Source organism: Heptranchias perlo, chromosome 2 (assembly GCF_035084215.1).
Source record: "Heptranchias perlo isolate sHepPer1 chromosome 2, sHepPer1.hap1, whole genome shotgun sequence".
NCBI classification, from domain to species: domain Eukaryota; kingdom Metazoa; phylum Chordata; class Chondrichthyes; order Hexanchiformes; family Hexanchidae; genus Heptranchias; species Heptranchias perlo.
In genome coordinates, this window is record NC_090326.1 from 18,932,491 (window position 1) to 18,950,187 (window position 17,697).

The 17,697-nt window shown below is 43.1% G+C and overlaps 1 protein-coding gene across 1 annotated transcript in view; it reads right to left on the bottom strand.

Annotated features, from left to right (window-relative positions):
• Nucleotides 1-12,403, bottom strand: part of mturn (maturin, neural progenitor differentiation regulator homolog (Xenopus)) — a 30,550-nt gene extending 18,147 nt beyond the window's left edge. Inside the window, exon 1 of the mRNA XM_068000885.1 lies at nucleotides 11,967-12,403. Coding sequence (XP_067856986.1) covers nucleotides 11,967-12,128 — 162 coding nt within the window. The 5' untranslated portion in view covers nucleotides 12,129-12,403. The remainder of the gene's footprint in view (nucleotides 1-11,966) is intronic.
• Nucleotides 12,404-17,697: the final 5,294 nt, after the last annotated feature.

Consider the following 17,697-nt stretch of genomic DNA (forward strand, 5'->3'; position numbering starts at 1 on the left):
ACTGAATATATTTAAGAAGGAGCTAGATAGATTTCTGGACACAAAAGGCATCAAGGGGATATCTAGAAATCTATCAATCTGTTTTGAATGTACTCAATGACTGAGCCTCCACAGCCCTCTGGGGTAGAGAATTCCACCCTGAGTGATCGTGATCGGTTCAGGACAGCAGAGCTCTGTGAAAGCACGTAAAGTTACTTCAAACAGCTCCGCTCCAGACAGCATAAAAATTAAATCCTCTGCTTTCTGGCCCGTGAGATTTTCGCATCACGAATAGAATAGACTCTAAATTTTCCCTGCCAGCAATGGCGCAACATAATGAGAGATTTCCAACCATCCAGTTTGCTAACTGCTGCCAACTAATGGTTTGAGCAAGTTATCTGTTCCCAAAGCAAAACAATCAATTGCCTGGATTGTCAAATACTCTTAATTCTATACACCACACACCTATGTAAATAAACAAGATGATTCAACAGGTGTAGCTAATTTTTCAAAGCTCACATCCAGGAAAATAGATCAGCAGCCAGCTGAATATTTTAAATATAATGGTAAGTGTACTAGTGCTCTCACTGAAGAGATGAGGACGTGTTTAATTTCAAGTGTTACTGAAAGTATTAAAATAAAAAAGGTAGAATTTTCAATAAGTATCCTTTTGCAATTACTGTTTACAATGTCAGAGGATATGGATTTTTGTAAGGAAGTGGGGATGTCCTGTGGCATTGTTTACAGCAAGCTGGAAAATACAGTATAATGCACTGGGAGGGAATCAGAATATGCAAGAGGAAGGCACAGGTCTGGAAGCAGTGGGGAATGAAGAGCATTCGGCAAGAATCATGGGATCCAAGAGAATGGGGAGATGGGTCCTAGGGTCTGGGACTGATCGTGATGGTGGAGGGGCATAAGATATTAAGTGGAAGCACTGCAGTTGTGTTCCGGGGGTCTAGTAGCAGTGGGAGGATGGTCCTGGTGTCAGAATACTGGGAAGGAGGGAGGTGCCAGGGTGTAGGAATATAAGATTAGTTGCCTGGAAGCACCGAGGAAGCCATGATAGCAACAGAGGGAGGGCCAGGATCTGGAAGCGTTGGGGATCGGAGTCTATGATCTGGGATTAATGAGATAAGTTTCCCCTCAACACACTTCTTTCTAGGCTTCAGCTTCTGTAATTTTTTCTCAGATTACATCCTCTTTGCAGCCTCCTTAAAGATCCCTTTTTTTGTGATATATGGAGACCAGAATTGACATGGTACTCTAAGTGTGGCCTGATCAGTGTAGTGCAGAGCCCAGCATAACCTCTGAAGACTTATATCCTCCTGTTCTGCCTATGGCGCTCTAAAAAAAATTGCTTTGTCACATTGCCTAGACACAGAAAGGAACCTGGCAGAGTTATCACTTTTAATGTTTCCCTCTACAGAATCCCATTTATTACGTAAAATGTTTGTATTTGTTCAGATCTCCAATGGCATTGCTCATGCCAAGCTAGAGGATATGCTATTTTATAATAGGCGCCAGCCTTGGCTCAGTGGGATCACTCCTGCCTCTGAAACTGAAGGGTGTGGGTTCAAGCCCCACTCCAGAAACTTGAGCATTATAACGAAGGCCGACACTTCTGTGCAGTTCTGAGGGAGTGCTGCACTGTTGGGGTGCCATCTTTCGGATGAGACTTTAACCCCAGACCCCCTCTGCTATCTCAGGTGGACGTAAAAGATCCCATAACACTATTCAAAGAGGAGCACGGGGTTGTCCTGGTGGCCTGGCTAATATTTATCCCTCAACATCACCAAAAACAGATTATCTGGTTACTTATCTCATTGCAATTTGTGGGATCTTGCTGTGCGCAAATTGGCTGCCACATTTTTCTGCATTACAACATTGATTACACTTCAAAAGTACTTCATTAGCTGTGAAGTGCTTTCTGACTTTCGAGGTTGTGAAACACAATATATAAACTCAAGTTTTTTATATAGAATGTAATGCACAATGCATTATGAAGGCCACTTATTTACGATGACTGAATAAGTCAAATTCTGGTTTTATTACATAGCACGCTGAGATTTTACTGGTGTTTTGGGGATTGATTCTGCAACTCTTCCCATTATTCTGTGAAAACTATAAAGGACTGCCTTGGTGATTGTATGTCTCTTTATCTATATATTTCATTATCATCTCACTTTGTTTAATGTCCAGTATGCTCAGCAAGATATACAGGTTGGAGATTGGCAACTTGGAGCTCCCAGGTTTTAAGTTTTTAAACAGCTTGAATTGTGTTTTGAGAATGGTTCTTAGAAAATAAATACTGATTTCCTTAAGATAAATAAATACCACAGCTGAATAAATATAAATTAACAAATCTCCCATGGTATGACTTACAATGAATTGCAGGTTTGATATAAATAGGGGTATTAGCAGGGAGAGTGAATTACCAGCATGGGGTAACCCTGGGAAGGGGCCCAGGGTTGGCAGTACTACAAAGGGGTCTAGGGGCCACAGTACTTTTTTTGGGGTGGGGGGTGTCCCAGGGTTCCACAAACACTGCAGCAGGCCCAGGAATCTGGGATCACTGGAGTGTGCGTTCTCAGGGCCTGGGAGCACTGGGATTATACTGGGAGCAGAGAGTACAGGGAATGTGGTCTCTAGGTTTTTAAGCACTGAGAAGCGTTCCTGGGGAGGGGGGGTAGATTCTGGGATCCAGCATGACTAGAGAGGGAGTGGGGCAGGAGTGCTAGAACCTGGCAGCATAGGGGCTTGTTGGGGGTGGGGGAGAAGGCCGAAGGGAAAGTGGAGAGGAAGTATGCACATACACAATTTTGAATGATACATATGTAAAGCATTGCCTATCCAAGTGGTATTAAATTTAATTAGCCATTTCTGTGCCCAACTGCATAACAACTATATCATGAGTCTTTTGCTGCCCTCCTTATTTATGTGTCAGGTTTCAATATCTAAGTCATTAATGCAGATTAGAAACATGAGTGGGAGGATGACAACAACTCTCAAGTTGCTATTTTAAAAAAAAAAGTCAACTTCTTACCTCGTCCTGTGGCTTTTAATTTGATTAGTAGACATTCATGTAGGATTTTGCCAAAAGCTTTCTAGAAGCCCAGATAAACCATCATCATAGATCTACTTTACATGTAATGTTCTTGAAGCCAGAGGACATTTGTTGGACAACTATCCTTTGTAAATCCACGCTGTCTGTTTCTCATTAAATTACTACTACACGGGTACTCTATCCAGCCTGCTTCTCGGAATTGTACCCATTATTTTACTCATTGTTTTGCCTATCTTATATACACAGTATCTGCACAGTAAATAAGATAACGTGGCTCTACGGCTAAAGTGTGTATGCAGAAATAAATACCAACAGTGAATGGCTTTCACTGTATGCAAGTCCAAGGCCAGTTGTGGGGCAAACTCTCAGAATCCACAATTGAAGATAAAATCGGTAAGCGTTCAGAAATGCGTGGGTTAATCGAGGACAGTCACCACAGATCTGTTAACGGCAAATTATGTTTGATAAATTTAAGAGTTTTTTGAAGAAATGACTGATTAGAAAAAGGGAATGCAGCAGATGTCGCACACACAGTTTTTCAGTAGGCATTGTATAAAGATGTCTCACAAGAGGCTTGTTAGAAATGTTATAGGACAGATCCAAATGGACAGAAAGTTGGTTGACAGACAGGTAGCAAGGTGAGGGTAAATGGGTGTTGCTCAGACTGGAGAAGGATTAGAAGTGGGGTACCCCAGGGGCCAGTGCAGGTCCACATTTGTTCTTGGTATATACATGTAATTTGGACTTTGGCACAAGGAACACAATCTTAAAATTTGCTGATAAAACAACAAAGGAGGATTATAAAAGATGAGAAAGTGTTTATACCTGAAAATGTCAACTGTTTTCCCAAAGGATGCTACCTGACCTGCTGAGTGTCTCGAGCACTTTCTGTTTTTGTTTCAGATTTCCAGCACCTGCACTATTTTGTTTTTTGTTCAGGAAGACAGACAGGTGGCAGGCGCAATTTAATATGGATAATTGTATGCCTATACATTCTGTGAGGAAAAATAAGGAATAAGAGATTCACACAATGGAAAGATATTGAAGGGTGTAGATGAAGAGACACCTAGGGTCTCAAATGCATAATTCCATGAAAGTGCAGGTAGATAAAGCCATAAAAAAGGCCAATAGAATTTTGAGTTTCATAAATAGGGGCACAGAAAGCAGAGCAAAGTACTGATGAATTTATTTAAAACAGTTGGCCACAACTAGAGTAACGTATGGGTTTTAGGCTGTATCATTATAGAAAGGACATTTGCCCCTCAACCAACACCATCAAAAACAGATGAAAAGGTCATTTACCTCATTGCCGTTTGTAGGATTTTGCTGTGCTCAAATTGGCTGCTACGTTTGCCTACAAAAACAGCGACTACATTTCAATAGCAATTCATTGGTTGTGAAGCACTTTGGGACTTCCTGAGGACATGAAAGGCGCTATATAAACGCAAGTTCTTTGTTTTAATATGCATGTATAAACTGTTCATTCAGGATGTCTTTAGAACATTTGTACAAACGGATCCAAGTATTTCACAATAAAGCCTGCACTTGATTATCAGCAGCCGTTACATATTTTCAATGAGATGTGATCGAGCTGTGAAAATTTCCCTATAGATTTATGTAAAAGAAAACACATTTCCTGACTATATGTGCATCACGCCATAACAAACAGTGGTCACAAAACAGAAAACAAGCCAGACAATCCTTAAGTCGTAGCCTGGGTGATAGCTCGTTTCTTACTGATACATTACAATTTTAAACACGGCTTTTAAAATTTGTGATTGCCTAAAATGAGGACATATTTGTTAAGTGACCAAATATCCAACTGACTAAACGTGAACAGATAAAAGAGTGAAATTTCACTGGCAGATATCAAGTGAGGGGAAACAATCAAATTGCTCAATTTTGTTTTGGAAGCCACCAATCTCGAATTGGCAAATAGCAGGAAGCGTCTAATTGTATTGATCCAAAAATTGTGAATTTGGTTTGAGCTGCTGTTCCATAAATTTTTTTAACCCAGAATAAAATGGCGATTCTCACTCAGAGTTGTTTGTAGTGTTGTAAATTCCTGGACATTTTCCTGGAACAGATTACTCCTGTGTTGGGAGCCTGAGGCTCAATTTGGAGTATGGGGCCAGAGCTCAAATTACTAGATTGAGTTTTTACTCCATTTTTTCTGCAAATGTATTAGTTGCTCAGACTAAGCTGCAGTCAGTACCAATTACAGCAAACCCCTTCCACCCACTGTCTGTCAAAGTTCAGATGACCTGATCTGTTCCCCATGCACATTTCCTCATTCATTTCACCCTCATTCTCCTCAGAAACACCCTCAGCCCTACCTGGTACCTGTTTGTCCTCCACTATTTGCCTATACACACCCTGTTGGTTCACTCATTTATCTCCCCTACTGAGTTCAACACTAGAAGGACATCATTAATGAACTATTCATCCTCACTGACCTCCCTGTGCACATCAACCCAAGAAACACTACATTCCATTTGGTCAGAATGTTAATTAGCAAAGAATGCACTGTCTGGCTTCCACAGCTCTGAGTACACTAAACATGAGGAAGCTCATGACCAGAAAAGACTCAGGTCCAATACGGTGACCCCAAAACTAATGTCTCTCAAATCACGCACACCCTCAAATAGTTATTCCACTCTCGCTTGAAATTTTCTTTTCCACATAATGTTTCCCTTGGCAGTTTGTTTCACATGTTCATTACATAGGAACAGGAGTAGGCCATTCAGCCCCTCGAGCCCGCTCCGCCATTTGATAAGATCATGGCTGGTCTGTGATCTAACTCCATATACCTGCCTTTGGCCCATATCCCTTTGGTTGGCAAAAAGCTATCTATTATTACCCTCAAGTAGTTGAATTTAAACTGTGTACCTTCTTTCTTTTAAGCTCGAGCCATGTCCTCTGTTTCTAGAGCATGCCACATCAAACAGCTGAAGGGACTCTTCAGGTGGCATCTCCCCAGGTCACTAAAGCTCAAAGAGTAGTTACAATTACAAACCTGTAATAGATTTTTGGGCCTTTCATGGTTTACACCAGAATGCATAAAGTTAATGCTTTCTGCAGAGAATAAACTTGTCCTGGATTGTGCTTAGATTCAAAACATCTGCAAATTGGAATTAAAATATAAAAGCAGAAGTGGAAACTTACATCTGAAAATCAGGCCCACGGTTTGTAAATGAATTAAAAATCCAACAATTCAGAAATACCTTGCAGGAGATCATTCCGAATGTCTACAGACTAGTGAAAGGACACATGGAATGAATCTCAATAACGAGACATTTTGACTGGCAAAAAGTGTATAATTATACAACTTCTTGTCAAAAAGCATATCCCAAATTCCACTCCCCATCAAAAAAAAATCTAGTTCTGTGCGTCTGCCATGGGAGCAAAAAAGAACCATCAAGGTGGGTGCATCTAACATATAATTTGGAGTGTAGAAAATGTTGCGTTATATCATGTCCCTGTATTGTTGAATAATATAAACATGCTAGAAAATAGAATGCAACCTTCTTTTTCAAGTGATATCTTTCCCCATTCTCCATTGTTTCATTGGCATTAGTAAAACAAAATCATACTCTAGTGAATCTCCTGTGACATTGCATACGGGGAGTCGAGACCAGGATGGAGCAGCGTTAGAGGGTCAGGGATAATTGGACCAGGCGCACAGACATAGTTCAGTCAACCCTTTTTTGAAGTCATCAGCAGAGAGAGTTGAACAAATGAAAGTTTTTCCTCGTTGTTACTTGTACCATCCAGGCTGTTCCTGAAACCAAGAGGTTGTGGCAATTATCATTTGCCACATCAACTAGCCCAAAATCCAAATTTCATTGCATCAACTCCTCATTCAGAAAAAGGAGGCATGCCTAGCCACCTTTCAAAGGTTTTCTTTAATGTCCCGGGATCAGAATCTAGTTCCTCAGTTCCTTGTTTGTGCACCATTAGTGCAAAAGCATGTCAGGTTATGCTCAGCATTTGCAGATCACTCAAAGTACCTTGAACTAGTAAACACCTACAGCAGATGGCCAAATCATCAATTTTCTCCTTACCCACAAACAGAATTCTTTCCTACAGCAGAAAATGATCCACAACATATAGATTAATCATTATGTGCACAACTAATGGATTATAGCAATCAAATTTCTTCTGATCCCTCTAAATTCATCAATCCCAGGTGACAAAGGGCCCATAAAACCTGACGTATACGATGACACAGATGTTCATGTTTAAAATAGAGATTAAGCTGACTTTAGTCCTATATTATATCTTCATTAGTCACACAGGACAGGAAAAATATAACAAATATGGACCTAGACAGCCACCGTTTAAAAAAAATGTTTACAACAGAAATATTTTGGCACAGGGCGTGGTAGAGGTAGAGCACTGCATCTTTGAAGAGAAAATTGGATAAATATTTCAAGCAGAGGAAGACACAGAGCTCTGGGGAGAGCAGGGCAATGGGATTAATTTTAGAGTAGCACTGACTCAGTGAACCAAATGGCCTCCTTTTGTTTTGTTAAACTTTTATGGTTCTATGAGCTCACCTTTGCATGTGCCAACAATCTTTTGGATGATTGATTCCCAATGTGTCATTCTGTGACTTGTGCTCCATGACCCTTGGCTAAATCTTTTCAGCAACTCCATTACCCCAGAAAGAGTTTTTGAAAAAACACACACTCTCTCAAGAAGGCTTCAGCTTCCTACTGCATGGACGTTGCCCATAATTATGTTGTATGGACCAGCTGTACACTATTTTTTTGTGTTTTAGGCCCCCCTTTTATAAGGGGGGAGCTGTACACTATTAAAGTGCCCTTTTGTCATTGTATAAATGAAACGGATAACTAAAACAAGCAAGAACATCTGTATTACAACAGGGCTCTTTGAATAAATGTCACAAATCCCACCCAGGGAGAAAAGGACAATTTTTCTCTGAACACACGTTCAATATAGCTTTGCTGTATTGTCAGCTGTTCTCCTTCAGTTGGAAAGACACATTGAGGACTTCAACGGATAGCATGTGCTTCCACTAAATGGACAGAACTAATTAATGATTCTTCTCCCTCCCTCTCCCCACAATCACTGATTAGTGAGATTCCCATCTCAGTAGAATTTTAATTCTGGCTTCCATGCTTGACCAATGAGAACTGAAGACTTAGAAACCAAACAAAGAACTTCGATTCAGGCCCTCAGGTATCTTATTTTTCTGCCTTTTGTAAGCTCAGCTATGCAACAGTACAGCTGTTTCTAACTGAGGAAACAAACAGCCACTTACATCTACTTTAACATAAAATATCCCACTGTGCTTTACAGAATGCGTATGGGAAATGGACACCAAGTCAGGAAAGGAAGATTAGGAGCGTTAACCATTGGTCAAAAAGATTGATTTTGGGGAGGATTTTAAAGGAGTGTGGGGAGAGGTTTAAGGAGGAAATTCTGGAGAGTAGGGCCCAGACAACTGAAGTATTTGCTGCTAATTATGGGGACGAGTGGGAGGAAAGCTAGAGTCACAGGAACAGAAAGTTTGGGGGAAGTCATAGGACCCCAAAGCGGATGCAAAGATATGATGGGATGAGGCCATGGAGGGATGGAAAATGAGGATTTTATATTTGAGACACTGAGGGACAGGGAGCCAATGTGGGTCAGTGAGGAGTGGGGCACACAGGTCTTTGTGCCTTATAGGTACATACGGCACTGTTGCGAGTTTACGAAGGGTGGAAGATGGGAGGCCAACGAAAGCACTGAAGTAGTCAAGTCTGGAGGTGACAAAGACATGTATAACTGTTTCAAGCATGAAACAGTTATACATGTAAGAGCTCCTGAAACATTTACCTGAGGAAGGAGGAAGTCTCCGAAAGCTTGTGAATTTAAAATAAAATTGCTGGACTATAACTTGGTGTTGTAAAATTGTTTACAAATGTTTCAAGCAGTGGAGGGGCTGAGGTGGCTGATGTTGCAAACGTGGACATAAGTGGTCTTAAGGATGGGGAGGATTTGGAATTGAAGCTCAGGTCAGTCAGTCCAGCATTTCAATTTATTCTACAAGTCCAACAGGCAAGTGCCAACAGCCCTCCTCCCAGAAAACTAAAGTGCAAACATGGACCTGTGAAATCTTCCACCTCTGCACAAACAGGGACACAATACAAAGGGAATGGAAATAGCAAGTATATTTTCACTAGAGGACTGACCAAATAAACAGCTCCCAGTGAATTTAAGTCAGCCACTCGTTTTACATTTCAAAGTCTGGTGTATTGTTCTGTTAAACATTAATGGTTAACATGAGTAGAGCTTTTCTTTAAAACCAGATCTGACATCCAGATATAACCAGAATCATTTTTTTTAAAAAGCTTTCAGCAATTTCTTTCTCCAACACTAGGAACCACCATTTGTAAGCAAGAACCCAAACAGCTAGGCTATCCTAATATAATTTGGTGATCTGATTATTTTTTTAAAATTACTGGAGGGAAAAAGTCCTGCTGTTAAGAAAATCATCAGAGCGTCCATTCCAGTGACTCCTTCAATTACAAAGGGCTTAGTTAGGCCATGGTTCCTTCAAAAAAAAGTATGCTATTGTATGTTTTCTACAGCGACATCAATAGTTTGCTGAGTCATAAGATGCAGATAATAAATGTCACCTTATGTGAATAAAAAAAATTCCAGATCCTAGTACAACATAATGTTTCTTCATAAACTAGATGAGTGGTTGCCAGGAATTAGAATGATGGGAGAGGTTAGTAGGATGTTTTTATGCAGTGGGTTGTTTGGACATGGAATGACCCACCAGAAACAATTGTAAACAATTTTACAACACCAAGTTATAGTCCAGCAATTTTATTTTAAATTCACAAGCTTTCGGAGGCTTCCTCCTTCCTCAGGTAGGAGGAAGCCTCCGAAAGCTTGTGAATTTAAAATAAAATTGCTGGACTATAACTTGGTGTTGTAAAATTGTTTACAATTGTCAACCCCAGTCCATCACCGGCATCTCCACATCATGACCACCAGAAACAGTGATGGAAGCAGAATCCAAATTTGTAACTTTTAAAAGGGACGTGGATAAATATTTGAAAATTAAAAATTTAAAAGTGCAAGAAAATGGAACCAAGTAGACAGATCTTTCAGAGGGGCTTTGGGTCAAATGGTTCCGTTTACAGTGCAAAATTTTATGATTCTAGGTGTGGAGCAAAATGTGTCTCCGTATATGTAGCTAGAAAGTTGAAGAGTGAACAAACAAAATTAAACAAATGCTATTATTCTTCAGAATAGTCCATTTGCATGATTTCATAGCCAACCCCCAAAACCATAAACAAATCACAAGCAAGATGAGATATTTGAAAAACTAAATTTAATACATCAAGTCCTCTTGTGACTGATCAAATCTCAGTGACTGAATTTATACACCATTTCTACCCCCTCACCCCAACCCCTGACGATTCCATCCCCATCACTCCTGAAGGCACTAACTTTTATCGGAGCATTGTTCTCTAGGTGCTGGGCACCTTATCCAAGTGCCATTCTTCATGAACCCAGTGAGTGCTGATGGACTATCCAGCTGTGGAGGGCATCACAACCAAGCCCAACATCCACACCCATGTTCACTTTCCATCAGGAGCAGGGGGCCCTAAGCAATTTCCTCCTCCCTAATCCAGAGGTGCTGAGGCAAACTTTAGTACCCCAAGCTGCTGCCCTACCAGAATTTAAACCTGGGATATTCCTGATCTGTACAGCTCAGCTCCTCACTGGACCACTGGGGGAGGGAGGGAGGGGAATCTGAAAAACAGATGATATATAAAATAATTAAATCATTAAAAACTGCCAAGCTATATGCCTTCAAGAGATCAAAATTCTTTTCTCCCCCTCCCAAAAAAAACTGGTTTCCTACAGAAATGTTAGAAGCAACAAATATCCTTAAATAATGGATGTTTAATTGAGATGGATATGCATGTGGAGGCAATGCACTGAATGAGGCAAGTCGTCTCATTTGTCATACCGATAAGGGCATAGCAATTAAATAATTTGTTGTAGGCAGCGATTATACTGCTCCTTGATATTGTGCAGGATCCATACTCAGTTTTCCAGGGAAAATAAATTCAGCTCTTTCAACACTGGCTTTTTTAGGGTGGCGAGAGAGAGTGGGGGAAGAGAAGGAGACAGAAATTGGACATGAATTCAGATTCCCGATTTAAGCTGCAAAATGGGTTCTCCAGCTGTTGCTAAGTTTGACGCATTAGAAACTTGCAATAAAAAATGGTTACCTGTGAACACGAAAAAAAATTAAAATTATATAAGCGTGCAACTTTCCAAACACGGTCTGTCTGAACAACCTGTTCAGTATACAGTAAACGCGAAGAGAAGCTCAGGGAGGGACATCAGCTGCAGCATTATATAACTGCGCCTGTACTCTTGAGTGGGGACTCAGCCCTCGGCTCCCCAGGTAATTCAATAACCAGATGTCCGCATTCACCGATCACAAATTAGAAAGTGACATTATTGACAAGGAAAATGCAGTGAAGTCTGACACTTGGTCTTTGTTTTTGGAGCATTAGCGAGGGGCGAGGGCAATAGCAGACCATCCCCACCCACCTATATGGACATGATGAGGCAAAACCGCTTGGGAAGGTTGGGGGCGGGGGGGGGGGGAAGAGAGGAAAGAAAGGTTTGGGCTGATGGGGCGGGGACCCTCTGGGTGGGTTTCTGCCATTAACCACGGCTGACCCGGGGGGAGAGAGAGAGAGAAGCGGCTGTTTCCAACCGGAGGCGAGCGTGAAATCGATGCGGATAAGGTGGTCGCGGGCCCGGGCGAGGGGATGCGGCAAGACCGAACCGGGTCAAACACGGAGGCGCCGTGGAGGAGGAGGGGGGAGGGGAGGATCAACCGGGCCCGCCCGGGTTCGTCCCCTCGTTAACTCACGAAATTATCCCTGAAGTCGCTGTCCGGGCACAGGACGTAGAAGGAGACGCCGGGGTCCGCGTAGAAATCCAGGCGGCTCTCGGCCTCCTCGGTGGCGATCAGCTCGAACGGGGTGTTGTAGCACCATTTGTCCGCGATGTCGACGAACTGCTGGAAATCCATGGCCGCCGACTCTACGGTGCGGGTGCGCGTCGTCCGTTACCTCAGCCGCGACCTCTCCCGCCGCATCGGCCTAGAAGGGAGCGCAGCCCATTACGCGCGCCGCTCTTTGTTTTATTTATCTATCTCGGGCCGCCGCCGCCGCTCCCCTTGTGGTGCAGTTCTGCAGCTCGGCTCCGACCGCGTCCTCCGCTCCTCGCTCCGGTTTCCAGGCTGACGGGCTCCTCCACAGCCGACGGCGCAAACGTACGAGCGAGCGCCAAGTGAGGAGGGAGGGAGGGGGGGGGGGGGGGGCGGGTCCACGCGGCGCGCGCCAGAGTTTGAGGGTGGGCGGGTCCACGCGGCGCGCGCCGGATTGAGGGGGGCGGGTCCACGCGGCGCGCGCCGGATTGAGGGGGGGGCGGGTCCACGCGGCGCGCGCCGGATTGAGGGGGGGGGGGGGGGGGTGGGTCCACGCGGCGCGCGCCGGATTGAGGGGGGCGGGTCCACGCATGCCGGAGCAAGTTAGTTTTAAGGATGAGTGACTCCGCTCGGCCCTTTCCAACGGCATGAAACATGAAACAATCCTTCGATTGCCCCATCCAGTTGTTTCCAGCTGATGCTAGGGTTTTGCCTCCATCGGCAGTCCATTCCCTGGGCCAATCACTCTTAGTGGTACTAAGGGTTCCTTAATACCTTTCGTAAATTTACCTTTTACTGTTTTTTTTTAAAAAAGGGTAAAGAAAGAATTTGCATTTATATACCGCCTTTAACAACCGTGGGCCCTCCCAAGGCGCTTTGCAGCCAATGAAGTACTTCTGGAGTGTAGTCACTGGTATAATGCAAGAAAGTTGTTTATGTTACTGCACTAATTATCTAGAGAAGACAAGTTCGAATCCAACCATCACAGTTCAAGAACTTGAATTCAGTTTAAAAATATATGAAAAGCTGCTATCATAGAAACATCGAAAACTGGAGCAAGAGTAGGCCATTCGGCCCTTCTCTGCCATTCAAAATGATCATGGCTGATCGTCTAACTCAGTACTCTGTTCCCGCTTTTTCCCTTGATCCCTTCAGCATTAAGAAATATATCTATCTCCTTCTTGAATACATCTAATGACTTGGCCTCCACTGCCTTCTGTGGTAGAGAATTCCACAGCTTCACCACCCTCTGAGTGAAGAAATTTCTCCTCATCTCGGTTCTAAATGGCATATCCCGTATCCTGAAACCGTGACCCCTGGTTCTGGACTCCCCAGCCATCGGGAACATCCTCCCTGCATCTAGTCTGTCTAGTCCTGTTAGAATTTTATATGTTTCGATGAGATCACCTCTCATTTTTCTAAACTCTAGTGAATATAGGCCTAGTCGGCCCAATCTCTCCTCGTCAGTCCTGCCATCCCAGGAATCAGTCTGGTAAACCTTCGTTGCACTCCCTCCATGGCAAGGACATCCTTCCTCAGATAAGGAGACCAAAACTGCACACAATACTCCAGATGTGGTCTCACCAAGGCCCTGTATAACTGCAGAAAGACATCCCTGCTCCTGTACTCAAATCCTCTTGCAATGAACGCCAACATACCATTCGCCTTCCTAACTGCTTGCTGCACCTGAATGCTCGCTTTCAGTGACTGGTTTACAAGGACACCCAGGTCTCATTGCACCTCCCCTTTTCCCAATCTATCACCATTCAGATAATAATCTGCCTTTCTGTTTTTACAACCAAAATGGATAACCTCACATTTATCCACGTTATACTGCATCTGCCATGTTCTTGCCCACTCACCCAGCTTGTCTAAATCACATTGGAGCCTCTTTGCGTCCTCCTCACAGCTCACATTCCACCCCAGCTTTCTGTCGTTCTGCAAACTTGGAAATGTTACATTTAGTTCCCTCATCCAAATCATTGATATACATTGTGAATAGCTGGGGCCTAAGCACTGATCCCTGCGGTACCCCACTAGTCACTGCCTGCCACCCGCAAAAAGACCCATTTATTCCTATTCTCTGTTTCCTGTCTGTCAACCAATTCTCAATCCATGCCAGTATATTCCCCCCAATCCCATGTGCTTTAATTTTGCACACTAACCTCTAGTGTGGGACCTTATCAAAAGCCTTCTGAAAATCCAAGTACACCACATCCACTGATTCTCCCCTATCTATTCTGCTAGTTACATCCTCAAAAAACTCCAGTAGATTTGTTGAACATGATTTCCCTTTCATAAACCCATGCTGACTTTGTCGAATCCCGTTAATGCCTTCCAAGTGTTCTGTTATAACATCTTTTATAATAGACTCTAGCATTTTCCATACTACTGATGTTAGGCTAACTGGTCTGTAATTCCCTGTTTTTTCTCCCTCCTTTTTTAAATAGTGGGGTTACATTTGCCATCCTCCAATCTGTAGGAATTGTTCCAGAATCTATAGAATTTTGGAAGATGATCACCAATGCATCCACTATTTCCAGGGCCACTTCCTTTAGTACTCTGGGATGTAGATTATCAGGCCCTGGGGATCTGTCAGCCTTTAGCCCCATTAATTTCCCTAGCACTATTTTTTTTACTAATATTGGTTTCTAATTTTTTACTAATATTGGTTACTAATATTCAGTTCCTCCCTCTCACTAGACCCTTGGTTCCCTAACATTTCCAGGTTATTTGTGTCCTCCTTTATGAAGACAGAACCAAAGTATGTGTTTAATTGTTCTGCCATTTCTTTGCTCCCCATTATAATTTCCCCCATTTCTGACTGTAAGGAACCTACATTTGTCTTCATTAATCTTTTTCTCTTGACATATTTATAGAAGCTTTCACAGTCAGTTTTTATGTTCCCTGCTAGTTCACTCTCATACTCTATTTTTCCCCTCTTAATCTATCTATTTGTCCTCCTTTGCTGAATTCTAAACTGCTCCCAATCCTCAGGCTTGCCGCTTTTTCTGGCAATTTTATATGTCTCCTCTTTGGATCTAATATTATCCCTAATTTCTTTTGTAAGCCACGGTTAAGCCACCTTTCATGTTTTATTTTTGCACCAGACAGGAATGAATAATTGTTGTAATTCCTGCACACGTTCTTTAAATATTAGCCATTGCCTATCCACCGTCATCCCTTTTAGTAAAGTTCCCCAATCTTTCATAGCCAACTCGCAACCTCATACTTTCATAATTTCCTTTATTTAGATTCAGGACCCTAGTTTCGGATTCAACTACTTCACTCTCCATCTTAATGAGGAATTCTATCATGTTATGGTCGCTCTTCCCTAAGGGACCCCGCACAATACGATTGTTAATTAATCCTTTCTCATTGCACAATACCCAGTTTAGGATCGCCTGTTCTCTAGTTGATTCCTCAACGTATTGGTCTAGAAAACCATCATGTACACACTCCAGGAATTCCTTCCCCACAGTATTATTGCTAATTTGGTTTGACCAATCTAAATGTAGATTAAAGTCACCCATGATTATAGTTGTACCCTTCTTGCATACGTCTCTAATTTCCTGTTTAATGCCCTCCCCTACATCTCCACTACTGTTTGGGAGCCTATAGACAACCCCCATCAACGTTTTCTGCCCCTTGGTGTTTCTTAGCTCCACCCATACAGATTCCACATCGTGATTTTCCGTGCCAATATCCTTCCTCATTATTGCATTGATTTCCCCCTTTACTAACAACGCTACCCTGCCTCTCTTCCCTTTTTGCCTGTCCTTCCTAAATATTGAATACCCCTGGATGTTCAGTTCCCATCCTTGGTCACCCTGCAGCCATGTCTCCGTAATCGCAACTATATCATAACCGTTAATACATCTAGCTTATTGTGAATGCTCTGCGCATTAAGACACAATGTCTTTAGACTTGTCTTTTTAAGATTGCTAGTCATCTTAGTTTTATTTTGCACTATGGCACTATCAAAGTGATCATGAAGCTGTCAGATTGTCGTAAAAACCCAACTGGTTCAATATGCTCTTTAGGGAAGGAAACCCTCCATCCTTACCCAATCTGGCCTATATGTGATTCCAGTCCCGCACCAACTAGGGTGTCAATATGCTATAAAATCATAGAATGATACAGCACAGGAGGAGGCCATTCAGCCCATTGTGCCTATACCAGCTCTTTGAAAGAGCTATCCAAATAGTCCCATTCCCCTACCCTTTCCTCATAGCCCTTCAAGTACTTATCTAATTCCCTTTTGAAAGTTATTATTGAATCTGCTTCCACCAGCCTTTCAGGCAGTGCATTCCAGATCATAACTCACAGCGTTAAAAAAAAGTCTCCTCATCTTGCGTCTGGTTATTTTGCCATTACCTTAAATCTGTGTGTCCCCTGGTTACTGACCCTTCTGCCACTGGAAACAGTTACTCCTTATTTACTCTATCAAAATCCCTATGGTACATATATAGAATCACAGAATGGGTGCAGCACAGGAGGTCATGCAGCCCATCGAGCCCATGCCGGCTCTTTGAAGAGCAATCCAGTTAGTCCCATTCCCCCGTAGCCCTGCAAATTTTTTTCCTTTCAAGTATTTATCCAGTTCCTTTTTGAAAGCCACAGATTAATCTGCTTCCACCACCCTTTCAGGCAGTGCATTCCAGATCATAACTACTCACTGCGTAAAAAAGATTTTCCTCATGTCACCTTTGGTTCTTTTGCCAATCACCTTAAATCTGTGTCCTCTGGTTCTCGACCCTTCCCCCAATGGGAACAGTTTCTCTATTTACTTTATCTAAACCAGTCATGATTTTGAACACTTCTATCAAATCTCCTCTTAACCTTCTCTGCTCTAAGGAGAACAACCCCAGCTTCTCCAGTCAATCCACGTAACTAAAGTCCCTGATCCTTGGAACCATTTTAGTAAATCTTTTCTGCACTCTCTCTACGACCTTCACATCCTTCCTAAAATGGGGGGCCCAGAAATGGACACAATACTCCAGCTGTGGCCGAACCAGTGTTTTATAAAGGTTCAACATAACTTCCTTCCTTTTGCACTCTATGCCTCTATTTATAAAGCCCATATATGCTATTTAATTTACTCAGTGATATATTCTGTTAACAACAAATGTAGTGAGCTACCAGATGAGGGGCTCGATGTTACCAGGGCTGCGGGTTCGCGGCGGGGGGCTATTGGGCGTGTGGGTAACGCGCCCGGCGAAATCAGTCTGCCCCCCGCGCGATCGCAGCCTAATTGGATCCACTTACCTGGTCTTCCGGGTTCCCCACTGCTGATCTGCGCGTCGGGCGGACTGCGCATGCGCAGTAAGGTCTGTCAGCTGGAGGAACTCTATTTAAAGGGGGAAGGCTGCTCCCAGTTTAATGATGCCTCACTCCAGGTATCAATACATGGGGTGAGGAGGAGGGGGAGGACAGAGATCTTCCCCCCGGCGGGCGGGAGGAAGCGGCCTGCCTCTGCCACCAGGAAGGCCTGGCTTGAGGTGGCAGAGGAGGTCACCTGCACCACCAACATATCGCCCACCTGCATACAGTGCAGGAGTCGCTCCAATGACCTAAGTAGGTCATCCAAAGTGAGTACACTTACTCATTCCCCTACACTCCATCTGTCACATCACCACCCCCACCCCACATCGCCTTCTGCTCTGCCAAC